The sequence below is a fragment of the Rhinopithecus roxellana genome, chromosome 6, assembly GCF_007565055.1.
Source record: "Rhinopithecus roxellana isolate Shanxi Qingling chromosome 6, ASM756505v1, whole genome shotgun sequence".
Lineage (NCBI taxonomy): Eukaryota > Metazoa > Chordata > Mammalia > Primates > Cercopithecidae > Rhinopithecus > Rhinopithecus roxellana.
Genome location: NC_044554.1, coordinates 147646315 through 147662743, shown reverse-complemented (window position 1 = coordinate 147662743; position 16429 = coordinate 147646315). Strand labels below are relative to the sequence as shown.

General features: G+C 36.4%; 1 protein-coding gene across 7 annotated transcripts in view; it reads right to left on the bottom strand.

Moving 5' to 3' along the window:
* Positions 1-16429, bottom strand: part of TAX1BP1 (Tax1 binding protein 1) — an 86653-nt gene that overhangs the window by 57303 nt on the left and 12921 nt on the right. For all 7 annotated transcript variants that reach the window (XM_010388316.2, XM_010388318.2, XM_010388321.2 and 4 more), the window contains exons 3-4: positions 11575-11677; positions 2427-2614 (exon numbers count right to left, since the gene is read on the bottom strand). In XM_010388316.2, the coding sequence (XP_010386618.2) occupies positions 2427-2614; positions 11575-11677 (291 nt within the window). The remainder of the gene's footprint in view (positions 1-2426; positions 2615-11574; positions 11678-16429) is intronic.

Here is a 16429-nt window from a genome sequence, read left to right as displayed (position 1 = left end):
TAATTCACATATACTTTCTCGAGTTCACTAAAGCTTAAGTAGACATTTTAGAAGAATTCAAATTAGATAAGAACGTATATGTCTCATTTCTTGCCTCAATTTTGTATTTTGAAATATGTTAAGAATACAAAACAGTTAAAATTTTACAATGATCATCCAAACATCCATCACCTAAATTCACTAATTATTAATATCTTGCCATGTTTATTTTATCTCTCTTTATATACTTAAGCTTATGTATCCTTTTTTCTTCTAAGCCGTTTGAAATGAAATTGCAGACACTTCACTCCCAAATACTTCAGAGCAAGCATCACCTAATAAGGACAGTGGCTTTAAACCACCACTATTATTACAGCTAAGAATATTAAGAATAATTTTATATTCTCCAATAGGCCACAGTCAAATATCCCTCACTATTCCCCCAATTTTTTTCTAAATCTAGGATATAATCAAGGTCCACACCTGGCAAAATTATGTCTCATTAATCACTTTTAATGTCAACAGGGCCCCAGATAATGTCTCACATTTGTACTAATTTTGTGCAGTTTTAGATAAAATAAAAACTTTAATGAACGTGGGGATTTTAAAGACTCATCAAAATATTGGTTAAAAAAATTTAATCTTAGAAATATTTACTTAAGAAACAGCAATTTTCGTTTTCCTTATAAAGTACCCTTTGCAAAGTAGGAAGGAGTGAAACAGAATGTGGTATGTCTCAATCTACTTGAAGAAAAAGTACAAGATAGATGTGAATGCCAAAATGCCCATCACTTTTCTGTTGGAGGCCCTGAAATGAGGGTGGTCTAATAAGTATTCAAAAAGCTACAGTATAAATACTAACTGCATTCTTAAGATCTGGGCTTGTTTCAGCATCTTTGACTGGCATTCAAATACAAAGCTAAAAACCTTGATCATCAAGGCAGTTGCACCACAAAATGTTTTAGTCACCCTATAAAAGTTACATTTCTTTAAGATAAGAGAGGAATTTCTGGAAAGGGGAAGGAAAGATATGAAAGAATTCACAATAAAAAATGATTGGTTCCTCCTAACCTAGTTTGACTGTCTAATAAAAGTATTATATCTGTAACCTCTTGTCTTTTTGCTCCAGTCTCAGTTCTTTGAGGTAAATAAAAGTAAAATCAAAGGCATTCAATATTTACATGTTAAAAAAATCTATCCAACTATAAAGAAAAAGCAATGGCTGCAATAGAAGAAATATGAATATAAATTAGCCAAAAATGTATAATGAACCAATTTGAGAAGCTATTTTTCTTATTATTATAATGGAGAGCACTATATATAATTAATCACAATAACTCAAATATAGCACTGTAATTTTTTAGGTATAGGATAAAGATACTGAAAAATGTTATCTTAAAATGAGAAAAGAATGTCACTCTATTTTCTCTGTCAATGACTACTAAAAATTAATACATAAGGCATTATTAGACCATCTACATAGTAAATTTATATTGAAGCCATTATCATGACTCCATATTATATTTACAAAAACAGTAAATAGTAAATAGCTTTTTAAATTTTCTTTTTAAATTATGGTTAATCTAGGCTTATCCATTTCATCAGAAATACAACAACAGGAATCATTCTAAAAATGTTCAATCTAAATTAAGAGACTGGGAAGCTCTCCTGCCTCACTGCCACACTTTAGAAAGAGAATGCTCATGGTAGTGAAACCAAGTTCACATCCTTACAGTTAGATTTACTGATTTATACCATTATCCCAAGCAGCTTCATCCCCAAACTGGTAACATTCTACAATGAAATGATTACTCCACCACAAAAAGTTAGGCAAAGGAACGTAAGGAAAGCTTTAGACCTTAACTCTCCCAATCGGTACTTACTGCACTATCTACTATGCACAAAATAAGGACAGGCCCTAGGGACAGTCCCTGCCACAGTGGAACCAACAGCATAATTATGGCCGAAAGATTTTTTAAGCATTTCAAAAAGACACTCTAAATTTATTATTTTAGTTAAAAAGCATTGGAATTTTTTTTTTTTTTTTTTTGAGACGGAGTCTCGCTCTGTCACCCAGGCTCGAGTGCAGCTGCGTGATCTCGGCTCACTGCAAGCTCCGCCTCCCGGGTTCAGGCCATTACCCTGCCTCAGCTTCCCGAGTAGCTGGAATACAGGCGCCCGCCACAACGCCTGGCTAATTTTTTGCATTTTTAGTAGAGACAAAGTTTCATCATGTTAGCCCAGATGGTCTCGATCTCCTGACATCGTGATCCTCCCACCTCGGCCTCCCAGAGTGCTGGGATTACAGGCGTGAGCCACTGCGTCAAGTTAAAGCATTCGATCTTTGTGGCAACTCTCACGTAACCTTAAAGTTCTTAAAATGCCAACCAACATGAGCTCTGTTCTTAAAGTTATCAGTGAATCACTATCTCACTGTGAACACCAACCTCAAGAAGGCCTGCTTTTGTGGTCACCACTAACATGTCAGAATTTCCTTCATCTTCCATAGTAAGCAGCTCTTCAACTGGAGAAGAAGCTCGAAACTGGAAAGGTGTACTTGCTCCACGAATTTCACCCTTATGGGTAACATAACAGAACTGATAAAATTCTCCATCATCATTTGGAAGGTAATATCCTAAGAGGAAGTTAACAAACAAAATTATTAAACTTCCTATTATAAAATTCATGTTATTTCAATTTAACAATACTTGCCGTACCTCATTCCACACACTGTTCTTGGCACGTATCTAGGATATGTCCTTCCTCCTTTCACAAATTATCAAAACTAGACTCTTCCTTCCTCCTCAAAGTTAAAACTTTTCTTCTCTTAGGTTTAAGCTTATATTCCCAGAATATCCTTTCCCCTTGTATCTTTTAGGGCAAAACCCACTCATCTGGGAGAAGCAAGTATATACTTTAAAATGGGAAACAGGCTGGAGGAGGAGCAAGCGAAGAACCAATATAAAAATCGACTGAGGACTGGGAGTGGGGATGGGAATATGTCATGTAAAGAAATCTTCCCTCCAATTTGACATTCATTACATGTAAATGAGAGATATTAACTAAAGGAATATGCTGCACATGTGAACTATATGAAGGCAGAAAAGAAGATGAGGTCTGCTAGTGTAGTATGGTAAAAATAAGCTTTAGAACACAGTGCAGTGGCTCATGCCTATAATCCCAGCACTTTGGGAGGCCAAAGTGGACAGATCGCTTGAGCCAGGAGTTCGAGACCAGCCTGGCCAACATGGTGAAACCCTGTCACTACAAAAAAATACAAAAATTTGCCAGGTGTGGTGGCATGTGCCTGTAATCCCAGCTACTAGGGAGGCTGAAGTGAGAGGATCGCTTGAGCCCAGGAGGTCAAGACTCCAATGACCCATGATGGTGCCACTGAACTCAAGCCTGGGTGACAAAGTGAGACTCTGTCTCAAAAAAAAAAGCTTTAGAACCCCACAGCTCTATTCAGAATTCTAGCTCTACCACTATTATTTACTTAACCTCCCTGAGCTATAGGCTCTTAATCTGTTTAAAAAAAAAAAAAAAAAAAAAAAAAAAAAAAAAAAACTAGGGGTGGTGGCTCATGCCTGTAATCCCAGCACTTTGGGAAGCTGAGGCAGGTGGATCACCTGAGGTTGGGAGTTTGAGACCAGCCTGACCAACATGGAGAAATCCCGACTCTACTAAAAATACAAAATTAGCCAGGGGTGGTGGCACATGCCTATAATTCTAGTTACTCCGGTGACTGAGGTAGGAGAATCGCTTGAACCTGGGAGGTGGAGGTTGCAGTGAGCCAAGATCGCACCTCTGCACTCTAGCCTGGGCAACAAGAGCAAAATTCCATCTCAAAAAAAAAATTAAAGGAAAAAAAAGGCCATCTGTCTCAGAGATCCAAAATTTTAACAAATAGATAATATATTTATAGTATCTAAAATAATGTGTTCAATATTTGCCCCCTTCTTTCCTCAATTTGTTATCCCATTTTAAATTTTGCTGGATTATTGTAACTTAAAATTAATCTTTGCCTCCCCCCCAAAGCTCACACAGTACTTTTTATATTAAAAAAATAAACATCTCCTATCGCTTCTCAGCCTTTTTGGCTAAGATCAAGCGTAAAAACTACATACCTCCACAGTAAACCTAACATTACTAGTTACTATGTACATGCCTTACAACTACATCAAACCTCTAAAACACCATAGATACCACACACACACATTGAGGGCACATATATGTGTACATATTTGTGCATATACATATTAAAAAATTCAGAATTCCCCACAATGACTTGTAAAAAGAAAACATTCAACAATTGTGAAACGAATAAACAAAGATAAATATCTTACCTTATTAATATCTACCCCAAAAGCTATAATCACTATGCCTGCTGTTCTTTCATGCCTTGAAATTTTCAGCCTCAGTTATTATACCTACTTTGCCTGATTTCACTCTTTAAAAAACAGCTGGCTTTTCTCCTTAGAAACAGAGAGGACAGGCTGGGCAAGGTGGCTCACGCCTGTAATCCCAGCACTTTGGGAGGCCTGGGCAAGCGGATCACGAGGTCAGGAGATCCAGACCATCCGGGCTAACACAGTGAAACTCCGTCTCTACTAAAAATGCAAAAAAAATTAGCTGGACGTTGTGGTGGGTGCCTGTAGTCCCAGCTACTCAGGAGGCTGAGGCAGGAGAATGGCATGAACACGGGAGGCAGAGGTTGCAGTGAGCCGAGATTGCGCCACTGCACTTGAGCCTGGGAGACACAGTGAGACTCCATATCAAAAAAAAACAAAAAAAAAACAGAGAGGAGAGGCGGTCAATATATAACGTAAGATAAATTCTTGTGGCGCTTTAAAGCGAAGTAGCAGTCCACAAAAAGAAATTAGGAGGGGTGGAGCATGTCAAAAAAAGTACAGGAGCCCACTTGAAAAGCTCCAATGGCTAAAGCTGAAACAATTAAGTAACAAAAAAAAATACGGTATTAGACTTTATTTCACAAAAGAAATTAATGATTCCACGGAGAAGAAGACAATTCTTTCTAACATAATGATCAACTAATAAATACACAAGTAATGAACTTCATTAGACAAACACCACAATAATCGTAGGCAAGATGCACGGAGGGATACTAAAATTAGTGGCTGAAAATATGAGGAGAAACAAGATATTTCCACAGTCTCAAAGTAGCTCCCTTTTAACATGCATTAATTACAAGGGAAAAAATAATAACTTTATTTACAGTGGAGAAACCCAGAAGACACAATCTTAAGCAATCAAGATTATAACCAGTAATGAGATACATGGACATCACATACTCCCTGATAAAATGTACTGAGAAAGGTACAGTACTATTTCTATGGCATTCTTCCCAAAAATGCATAACTTCAATCTAATGATGAGAAAACAATGAGCAAAACCAAGATGAGAGACAAGCTACTATCAAAACAAACAACAACAACACAAAATGCTAACAGTACTTTACAAGAAAGTAAAGGTTATGAAAGATAAGGAGAAACCAAGGAGACTAAGACAACATGACAATTAAATGCAAAGAGGGATTAGGGACTGGATCTAAGAACAGAAAAAGAACAGTAATGGAAGCACTGGTGAAATCTGAGTAAGGCTTGTACTTTAGTCAATAGTACTATACCACTATTAAACTACTGTTTTCTTAAATAAATGTACCATGGTCATGCAAGATGCTCACATGAGAGGAAGCTGGGCAAAGGGCATACAGAAATTCTGTGTACTACTTTTGCAAGTTTTCTTTACATCTAAAATTACTTCAAAATACAAAGTTTAAATAAGCAAATATCATAGACATGTATCTGGCAATATACATTGTTAAAGTTTTTAAAAATCCACCCTCCTAATCTCTATAAAAAACTTACTAATTCATACCAACTTCCAAATAGCCACTAGGCTTACTTAAAAGCTTAACTAGAAAACAAATATGCAGCATAATTAATCAGCTCTGGCATCAAGACATTAGAAACGCTACAAACTAGGTATTCAAGGTCTGACTCTTTTTTTTTTTGAGACGGAGTCTCGCTCTGTCACCAGCTGAAGTGCAGTGGCCTGATCTCGGCTCACCCCAACCTCCACCTCCCTGCTTCAAGCAATTCCCCTAACTCAGCCTCCCGAGTAGCTGGAATTAACAGGCGCACGCCACGACGACTGGCTAATTCTTTTGTATTTTTAGTGGAGACAGGGTTTCACAATGTTGGCAAGACTGGTCTCAAATTCCTGTCCTCGGGTAATCCACCCATCTCGGCCTCCCAAAGTGCTGGGATTACAGGCGTGATCCACCACGCCCGGCCTCAAGGTCTGATTCTTTCAAAAACAAAAACTTCACTAAAATAAACTGCTAAAAAATATGGTTCAAAACCATTTGAGATAGACCTAATTATTCAGAGCTGCAATTTAAAGCTGCCTGGAAAAACTGTTGTCAGGTAGATACTGAAAATAAAATGGGAAAAAGTAAAAACAAAATTTTCGAGTCGAATTTTACAGACTGTGCCTTTAGTGTTCAACAAGATTATAATAAATACATACGGGTTCATTTAGGAAAACAATGACGTTTAGGTACTGCTAGATGTTTCGGGTTTTGCATTCCAGGATTCTCATGACTCATCCACAAAATGAGCAAAGTGATTTGCATTATGCTTGAAAGCCCTTCTATAACTCTAATATTTGATGACTAAGCTTTTCTTGACTTCCTTACGCAACAAAAAAGTTCTAGGCAGGCAGATGCTTTTATTTCTGAATTTCAAAACTCAAAAATGAACTGTTGAATTTTCAGAAACTTGTAAAACATATTGCATTTATGCTTAGTGCCCATGAATTTTGGAGATAGGGTCTCACTCTGTCGCCCAGTCTGGAGTGAAGTGGTACAATCTCGGCTCACCGCAACCCCAGCCTCCTGGGCTCAAGTGATCCTCCCCACCTCAGCCTCTCAAGTAGCTGGGACTACACGTGCATACCACCATGCCTGGCTAATTTTGGGGATATTTTTTGTAGAGATGAGGTTTCACCAAGTTGCCCAGGCTGGTCTCAAATTCCTGGGCTCATGCAATCCATCCTCCTTGGCCTCATAAAATGCTAACATTACAAGCGTGAGCCACATCTGGCCCAAAAATCTTTTTGAAGTATTAACAGAAATAAACTGGATGCTTTTCTCTCTCTCTTTTAACCACTTTTAAACTTATTCTAAATCCCTAATAAACAAATGCAATAGTCACTATAACACATTAAATAACTTTTTTTGCAACAGATGGAGTCTCGCTATGTTGCCCACACTGGTCTCCAACTCCCGGTCACAAGCCATCCGCCTGCCTCAACCTCCCAAATAGCTGAGATTACAGGTGTGAGTCACCACTGAAAAAATAAGTTAACCTGGCAGTTAACCTGGCAGTTAACTTATTTTTTAAGAGGAAACCAATCACAATAAAAATGATTAAAAATAACACAACAGCCGTTAGGAAAGAAGTTTTAAATGTAACAAAACTGGTTCCAATACACACCTAAATTTTATTATCTAAAAAAAGCTATTAAAAGATAAACTACATATATAATTTATAACATTTCCTTATCCAAAAACATCTATGAGGACCTAAATCAATGCCCATATTACACAAGTTTTATCCTCTGCATATTGGTTTCCTGGCACAGAACATAAGGAAATATCTTTATATATGCAAGCTCCATGCACTCACAGTGCCAATTAATGTTTAGACCAAACATATGCAAAATTCAGAATAAAGTGAAAAAAAGTTTTTAAACAAACAGACCACCAAAATCCAAAACATCAAATGCTGCTGAAATGTGGAGCAACAGGAATTCTCATCATTCATTGCAGGGAGGAATGCAAAATGGTACAAGCCACTTTGGAAGACAGTTTCGCAGTTTCCTACAAAACTGAACCTATCATACAATTAATTAATTACATTCCCTGGTATTTACTCAATGAAATGAAAACTGATATACACACAAAAACTTGCACAAGAGTGTTTATTGTAGCTTTATTAGTAAGTGCCAAATGTGGATGCAACCAAGATCTCCTTCAATAGATTAATAAACTATGATACATCCATTCAATAGAATATTAATCAGTAATAAAAGAAATGAGCTATTCAAACCACTAAAAGACATGAGGGAATTTAAACCACGTATTACTAAGTAAAAGAAGCCAATCTGAAAAGACTACATATCATATGATTCCAACTCTATGACATTTTACGGCAAACTGTGGGGACAGTAAAACATCACTGGTTGCCAGGGTTTTACCAGGAGGGAAAGAGAGATGAGTTGGTGGGACACAGGAGACTTTTAGGGGAGTGAAGTTATTGTTCTTTACGATACTGTAACAGTAGGTATATGTCTTCATACATTCATCAAAATCAACAGAATTTACATCACACAGTGAACCCTGATGTAAACTATGAACTCAGACAATAATAGTGTATTAATATTGGTCCATCAGTTGTAACAAATGGAGCACACAAGATGTTAAAATTAAGGAAAGCAGGGAAGGGTAGTGTAAGGGATTGCAAGAGAACTACTTTTCATTCAATTTTTTCTGTAAACCTAAAACTGCTCCAAAAAAGTATATTAATTTTTTTAATTAAACCATCTGAAGCTGATTAATCTGAGCCTAGTTATTTTAGAAGGCTGCTCTGCACATGTCACCAAAATCCAGTCAGATATTGCCTGATAAAAAACAGAACATTTTAACTTAGATAAGACCGTATCAATTAGATAATGTTAACAATTATTTGCTAAAAACTGTCTGCCATGCCACTGGTTCCCAAACTTCAACATAACAGAATCACCTGTTGATCTTTCCAAAATTCTAAAACCTAGGCCATACCACAGACCAATTAAATCACAACATCTGGAGGTGGGACATAAATTTCTCTATGCCTTAAAGCACTCCAGTGATTCCAAATTACAGTTAAGTGTGGAAATCAAAGCTATGTGCATAGGCTCCAAGTTATGCTGCCCTTAAAACAGGCTGATGCTCTCTCTTAGCAACTATAACAAAAACTAAAACTCAAGGGAGGGATCACTATAAAAATTTTTGGCCAGGTGCGGTGGTTCACGCCTCTAATCCCAGCACTTTGGGAGGCCAAGGTGGGCGGATCACAAGGTCAGGAGATCGAGACCACCCTGGCTAACACAGTGAAACCCTATCTCTACTAAAAATACAAAAAAAAATTAGCCGGGCGTGGTGGCAGGCACCTGCAGTCCCAGCTACTTAGGAGGCTGAGGCAGGAGAATGGCGTGAACCTGGGAGGCAGAGCTTGCAGTGAGCTGAAATCACGCCACTGCACTCCAGCCTGGGCAACAGAGAAAGACTCTGTTTCAAAAAATAAAAATAAAAAAAAGAAATCGGTAATACTAGAAATGTTTATCCCAAATTCAAACTGTTTTTTGGTTCCTTTCTGAAGCAAGCATTTGCATACTAACAAAGTATTTTCATTAAATAAATATTTTAGTATAGTTTGGTTTTTTAAAGGTTTTTCTTTTAGTTTGTTAAAACAAATTTAATTTTTAACATTCTGAAGATGGTAAACCAGATCAGATAAGGGAGAAATGATTTGAGGTTTCATTTTAAAGATTTAGGGCCAGCCATGGTGGCTCACACCTGTAAACCCAGCACTTTGGGAGGCCGAGGCAGGTGGATCACCTGAGGTCAGGAGTTTGAGACCAGCCTGGCCAACATGGCAAAACCCCATCTGCATTAAAAATACAAAAATTAGCCAACCGTGGTGGTGAGCACCTGTAGTTCCAGCTACTCAGGAGGCTGAGCCACAAGAATCGCTTGAACCCAGCAGGCGGAGATTGCAGTGAGCTGAGATTACACCATTGCACTCCAGCCTGGGTGACACAGTGTGACTCCGGCTCAAACAAAAAAGATTTACACGATTTTTAAATTGCATTAAAATATGTGAAAATGTGTGAGACAATAAACTTTATTTTAAATCATTCATCTCATAATCCCGAGCATTTTTTTTAAAGTAATGATTCATAAAATGTAAACTTCTGTTAACGTAAGAACATTCTTAATAGAGCCCATTGCTTAAACACATGAGAAACCCAGAGGAAAAAGTCTTAATTATTAATAGCCAGTCCCAGGGAAGAGCAATAAAGTCCTAGAATTTTTTTTTAAACACAAAGGCAAATAAAGTTCTCAATAGCAAAGAGGCAGTTTTAGAGAATGTTCAACGTGGGGTCAAAGGATAAAGAAAATTCAGGTCATCCATCAACTTTAATGGTAAAAACATTATATTTTTATTTTTACTAACATTTAACTAAAATTTTAGCATGTACTTTGATTATCAGTATTTGTGATTTTTGTCACCAACAGGAATTACTTATATGTTAATACCACATTACAATTGTTACAGGTATCTCAATGTTATCTTACTTGGAAATCATGGCAGTGATTAAATCTGCCAATAAAATACATCGTTACACAGATTTTGAAGCACATGTATTAATATATCAAAAATCTGTTACTGTGATATTTTAATTATTCCAATATAATTGGTTTTCTTTGCAATTTTGTCTTATTTTATATTCATTAAAATATTATTCTGAGACAGAGTCCACAAACTTCAGCAGACCAAAAGAAATCTATGACATTCACAAGAGTAAGAATTCACTTTAACACAACCCTAAAGTCAGTAAAATTATAATACAAAATTACTCTGCAGTAAATTCTTTGATAGATGTCTGAGTAAGTGTTATTTTTTTTTTCAAGTTTTTAAGTTGTGGTAAAAAACATAAAATTTACTATCTCAAGCATTTTAAAGTGTATAGTTCAATGTTAAGCACATTAATATTGTTGTGCAACCAACATTATCTCCAAAATTCATCTTTCAAAACTGAAACTCTCTACCCCCATTAAACAATAACTCCCCATTCCTCCCTTGAGGGAACCTGAACGCCCTGCGGACCACCATTCTACTTTCTGCATCTATCCCTACTCTAAGTACCTCATATAGTGGAATTATACAGTATTTTTCTTTTTGTGATTGGCTTATTTGACTTATAACATCCTCAGTGTTCATCCATATTGTAGCATATGTCAGAATTACCTGAATAAGAGTATCTTTAAAATTTTGTAAATTATGCCAAGCTAACACAAAAATGAATTTTATATTACTTTATATTCATTTTATAATAAAGGAACTTACACATGACAGAATTCAAATAACTATAAGTTCTGTTAATCATTTTTGTGGTTTTCAACTGGACTATTTCCTCACCTCTTTCTTGTTACTTTATTCTAATATCTGTTATCACTATTGTATTGTTTTCTCACTTGAAAAACAATCCCCAAAAATTAATATCTAAAAAGAAACCCACTCTTCAGTGAAAGTTAAGACAACAACCAATAACTTTTAAATGTCTACATAAAATATCATGTGGCCTACACTAGACAGTTACATTCTTAGGGCTTTTGCTAAGACACAAATTAATTCAACTTTGGTACCCTGGACATACCTGAACAAATCATTACAATGGAGTACAACATCTTTAACGGCAATAAGACATCTAGTTTCATCGAGTCCTGCAGTTTTCAGTCCTTACCTTGGAATGCTAGTACACAATTGACTGTTGATCCTTCCACATAATGTTCAGGCATAGGGGACCATAAAAACGTGTAATAATCACGAGCAGTACTCCATCCAACCTAAAGGGAAATAACAAAAAAGGCAGATTTATAAGCAAATAGTTTAATATTAGGCTCATACAGCATTTTTTAAATTGTATTTTACAGTTAAAATATACATTTAATATGTTTACAAATCATGAGTATTTTAACAAGCATGTCAAATTATTTTTAAATTAAAGCACAGCCTAATGCTATAAAAATCTACATAAATTGAATAGAATTTCTACTGTATTAAAAAGGAATTTGCTTCCAATTTCTCAAGGATAATCTATCCACATGATCAAATATAAAAACTTGTTTTGATTAAAATTTAATTTCACTAAACACAGTGAGTTTTTAAATACTTGTTATTTATTTTTTATTGACCACAGAGTATTATTTTCTTTTTTTTTTTTTTTTTTTTTATTGAGGCGGAGTCTCGCTCTGTCACCCAGGCTGGAGTGCAGTGGCCGGATCTCAGCTCACTGCAAGCTCCGCCTCCCGGGTTTACGCCATTCTCCTGCCTCAGCCTCCCGAGTAGCTGGGACTACAGGCGCCCGCCACCTCGCCCGGCTAGTTTTTTGTATTTTTAGTAGAGACGGGGTTTCACCATATTAGCCAGGATGGTCTCGATCTCCTGACCTCGTGATCCGCCCGTCTCGGCCTCCCAAAGTGCTGGGATTACAGGCTTGAGCCACCGCGCCTGGCCCACAGTATTATTTTCAAAGGTGGCACATACTGAATGTCTAGTAGATCCAACAACTGAGGGAGTTATAGACTAAAGAAAATTAATATTTAAAACATTAGACATGCATTACAAATTCATCTCTGAAGAATTTTCAGATATATCAAAATTCAAAAAACTTAATTTATACCTCCAATTTAAGTGTTTTATTTGTTTTACTTAGACATCTGCCTCCCCCTAAATCCACTAAATTCACTAATCCCTCATCTTTGGCAAGTCTTGCCTGCACCCAATTGGCAAATTTTGTAAAAAGACCTTTAGCACCAAGATGTTTATATATACACAGATAGATCACTCATGTCTCACCCAACACATTTTCTACTTACAACATGAATATATACATATCTCAATCCGTATTTTCCAGATGGACTATACCATGCTAAATATTGAAAACTGGAGATGTTTAAAACAGGTATTAGAGATCCATTCGCTAGTAATATTACAAAAATTTATGCATCAGCCAAAAGGTTAGATTATACCTAGGATTGTGATTGGCTTAATTATAGACAACAGAATACTGAAGCTGGACGAACCTTAGTCACCTTTAGCCTCCAAAGGAATGGTTGAAACTACAGGTTATAACCCAGTAGGAAGTGATAAAACCAATTTAGCGGTTCATGACTGGCATTTATTTTGTAACTATATAGAAGAGAAAGTACTGGAGTACATTAAGGGTAAGTGTTTCACGAAATTTGGTTTCTGGTGTATTTGCATGCTGGGACAAATCCTACAATTTATTCTGTTCTGTGTCAAGGTAAAAAAACATTTGACACTATTCATCTCTTTACAGATATGAAACCTGAGGAATCAGTGAACAAGTCATTTACCTCACCTGTTTGAACCAGTTTTTCCTTTCACAGCTGTTGGAAGAATTAAATAAGATAATGAACCTAAAAGCAGCACATGAAGTGCCTAATCCATGGCAAACACTCCATGAATGGTAGTTATTATAGGTGTAGTATTTTGTAATAATTAAGAGCATAGAGTGTGAGGTCAGAATACCAGATCATTTGCTAGCTGTATGGTTTTGGACAAGTTATTCATTTCTATTTTCTCCTCTGATAACAAAAACAGCCTCTAAAGGTTGTGTCTGTATTAAATGAGATCATCCCTGTAGAGTATTTAGCACAGCACCTATCACGTAAGTGCTTCTTAGCAGCCTGAGAACTGAGCCTACCAAGAATTTGGGGGGCGAGATACAATCCTGAGCAAAAAGTCAGAAATACAGAACTACACTTCAAACTGCTTTTAAGTAAGGAAAACTAAATAGTTCTTAAGTTACTTAGAGAGGGGCATGTTAGGCATACATAAAAATTAAATGTAGAAGTCTCTCAACCTGGCAAGACACAGGGAATGGGCTCCTTTGGGATGTAACTGTCTTATATCAAGCTCCCTCATGAAAGTATGTTAGACTGGACAGTACTGGAAGGAACACAAAAGATGAACATCAGGAAATTATGTAGGAGTCCACTGCAATAATAATAAATCTAATTAGAAGGGTCAATAAACCATAATGTGTCCAAACCAAAGGTTGATTCTCTGTTTTATTTTCCTGGTCACCAGGCTAGAACTTGCTTCTCAATGCTACAGGACACACTGAAATGCAAGAAATCTTGTCTTTTAGTCCACCATTACCAAGTGAAAAGAAAATTATTACACTTACAGTTGATAACAGCAATTTTCAAATATTGAAAAATGGCAGGGAGAACATGGCAACACTTCGGACAATGGGACAAAATAGCCAGTTATCTAAAACTGCCAAAATATATTGCTTCTAGGAGATATACCTGAATCTAGTTAACCAGTTAATTGTAGTCACAGATCCATTGGAGGCTGTATGTATGTTAAGAAAGAAACTAAAGCAATGAATATGTCACATACTTTAGTTTGAAGAATTACAACAGCAGTGGGCATCATTCTTGTTACTACTGCAAGAGCAAAATAAATGAGAAAATGGAAATTAAACAAGGGTGAAAGAGAAGGGAGAAAGCCACAATATATTCCTTTTAAATAGGATTAACATTTCAGAAAAACACGTTTTGTAAGTTTTGATCATAAAGAAAATTCTGAGAAAGAACATACAGAAGACCAGAATGACATCAAAGTTACCTAGAAAAAATAAAGATAATAAATCCTGGAGAAACAGAGGAAAAGACAGAAACATTAGGGTGAGGAAAGCATACGAGAGACCAGTTGGAAAGAAAGAAACAGAGAAGAGGGGCTGATGTTTGGAGATGAATAAAGGGAGACAAGCCTTGGAGGAGGAAAGGCACTGAAAATAAATGAGCTGATTACATATGGATATAGGATATAGGAGGATTCCCAAGAAATATAATTAAGTGAGGAAAAAAGCCCACAAAAAAAGGATAAAATGAGCCTATGAATTTTTCTAATCCAGAAACATACAACAACAGACATCACTGGGGAAGGTAGGAGTACAATGGGTAGGAGCATTCATTTTCCTTCTTTTGTATACAATGTAGCTTCTAAAAATCATGTTACCAGAAAAGTTCCTTTAGGAAAAAAATAACTGCAAAAATGCCTAGATATACAAAGGGAATATGCAACACTGATTCAAGAGAGAAATATCATAAACAGCATAAATTCCTCAACGAGATAAAACGGTACAGAATTGTAAGTGATTAAGTGAAAAAATCACGGCATTAAAAAAGACATGAGATATGCCAGCAACATTCAAAATATATATATTAGAAAAAAGACTGAGGATGGGCGCGGTGGCTCACGCCTGTAATCCCAGCACTTTGGGAGGCCGAGGTGGGAGGATCACAAGGTCAGGATATCAAGACCATCCTGGCTAATACGGTGAAACCCCGTCTCTACTAAAAATACAAAAAAAAAAAAAAATTAGCCGAGCGTGGTGGCAGGCGCCTGTAGTCCCAGCTACTCTGGACGCTGAGACAGGAAAATGGCGTGAACCCGGGAGGCGGAGGTTGCAGTGAGCCGAGATTGCACCGCTGCACGCCAGCCTGGGAGACAGAGCAAGACTCCGTCTCGAAAACAAAAACAAAAAAGACTGAAAGTCTCCTTCCACTAATAAAACAAGGCTGGAAGGAAATACAACATTAACAGTGCTAACCATTGATATTAGGTAGGGATATACTTTGGTAGTGGGACTATAGGACGTTTTAATTTTATAATTATAAATAATTATAATTATAAATATTTATATATATTATAATATAATAATTATAATTTTTTTTTTAAACCAGAGGACTTTTTTTTTTAAACAGAAAATGAGTGGAATGAGACAGGACCGAAGGGGAGACCAAGGCAGGAAAACAGAAGGAGGAGGAAAAAAATTTGAAAAGGAAAAGGAAAAACAAGGAACAAAGAAACAAAAGCTTGAAACAGGATATTCAAGAATAAAATCACTGTTTAGATCCACCTTCTAATCAGGCAACTTAGTTTTTCATGTGCTTGGCAGCAGGATGCAGTGAAAATAGTATCTTATCGGGAGGTTTTGTTTGTCTAGTATAGGGTACGTCATGCATTAGCAATGTGACTTTGAACACATCACATGACCACTCTGCACTTCCAATTTCCTCAACTATAACAGTATCTCGGATATGTGAGAATTCCAATCAGAACAGTATCTCGGAGATGTGAGAATTCTAAGACTCTAAAGTTTAAAAAACAAAAACTCATGGACTTTTAATGTTACTACAGTAGTCATCCTTTATCTAAGGTGTCACTTTCTGTGGTTTTAGTTTCCTGAGGTCAACCAGACGCCAAAATAAGTAAGTATAGTACAATAAGATATTTTGAGAGTGAGAGAAACCACATTCACATAACTTTTACTCTGGCTGTTTGGTTAAGTGAAAGATCTGATTATTCAAAATTAGCAACAGAGTTGCTAATGATGCAGGCCAGGTATCAGGTAATATAACAATTACAGTTATAATTGTTCTATTTTTAGTTATTGTTGTTAACTCTTACTGTGCCTAATTTATAAATTAAACTTTATCATAGGTATGACTGTATCAGAAAAGTACAATGTAAACAGAGTTCATTACTACCTGTAATTT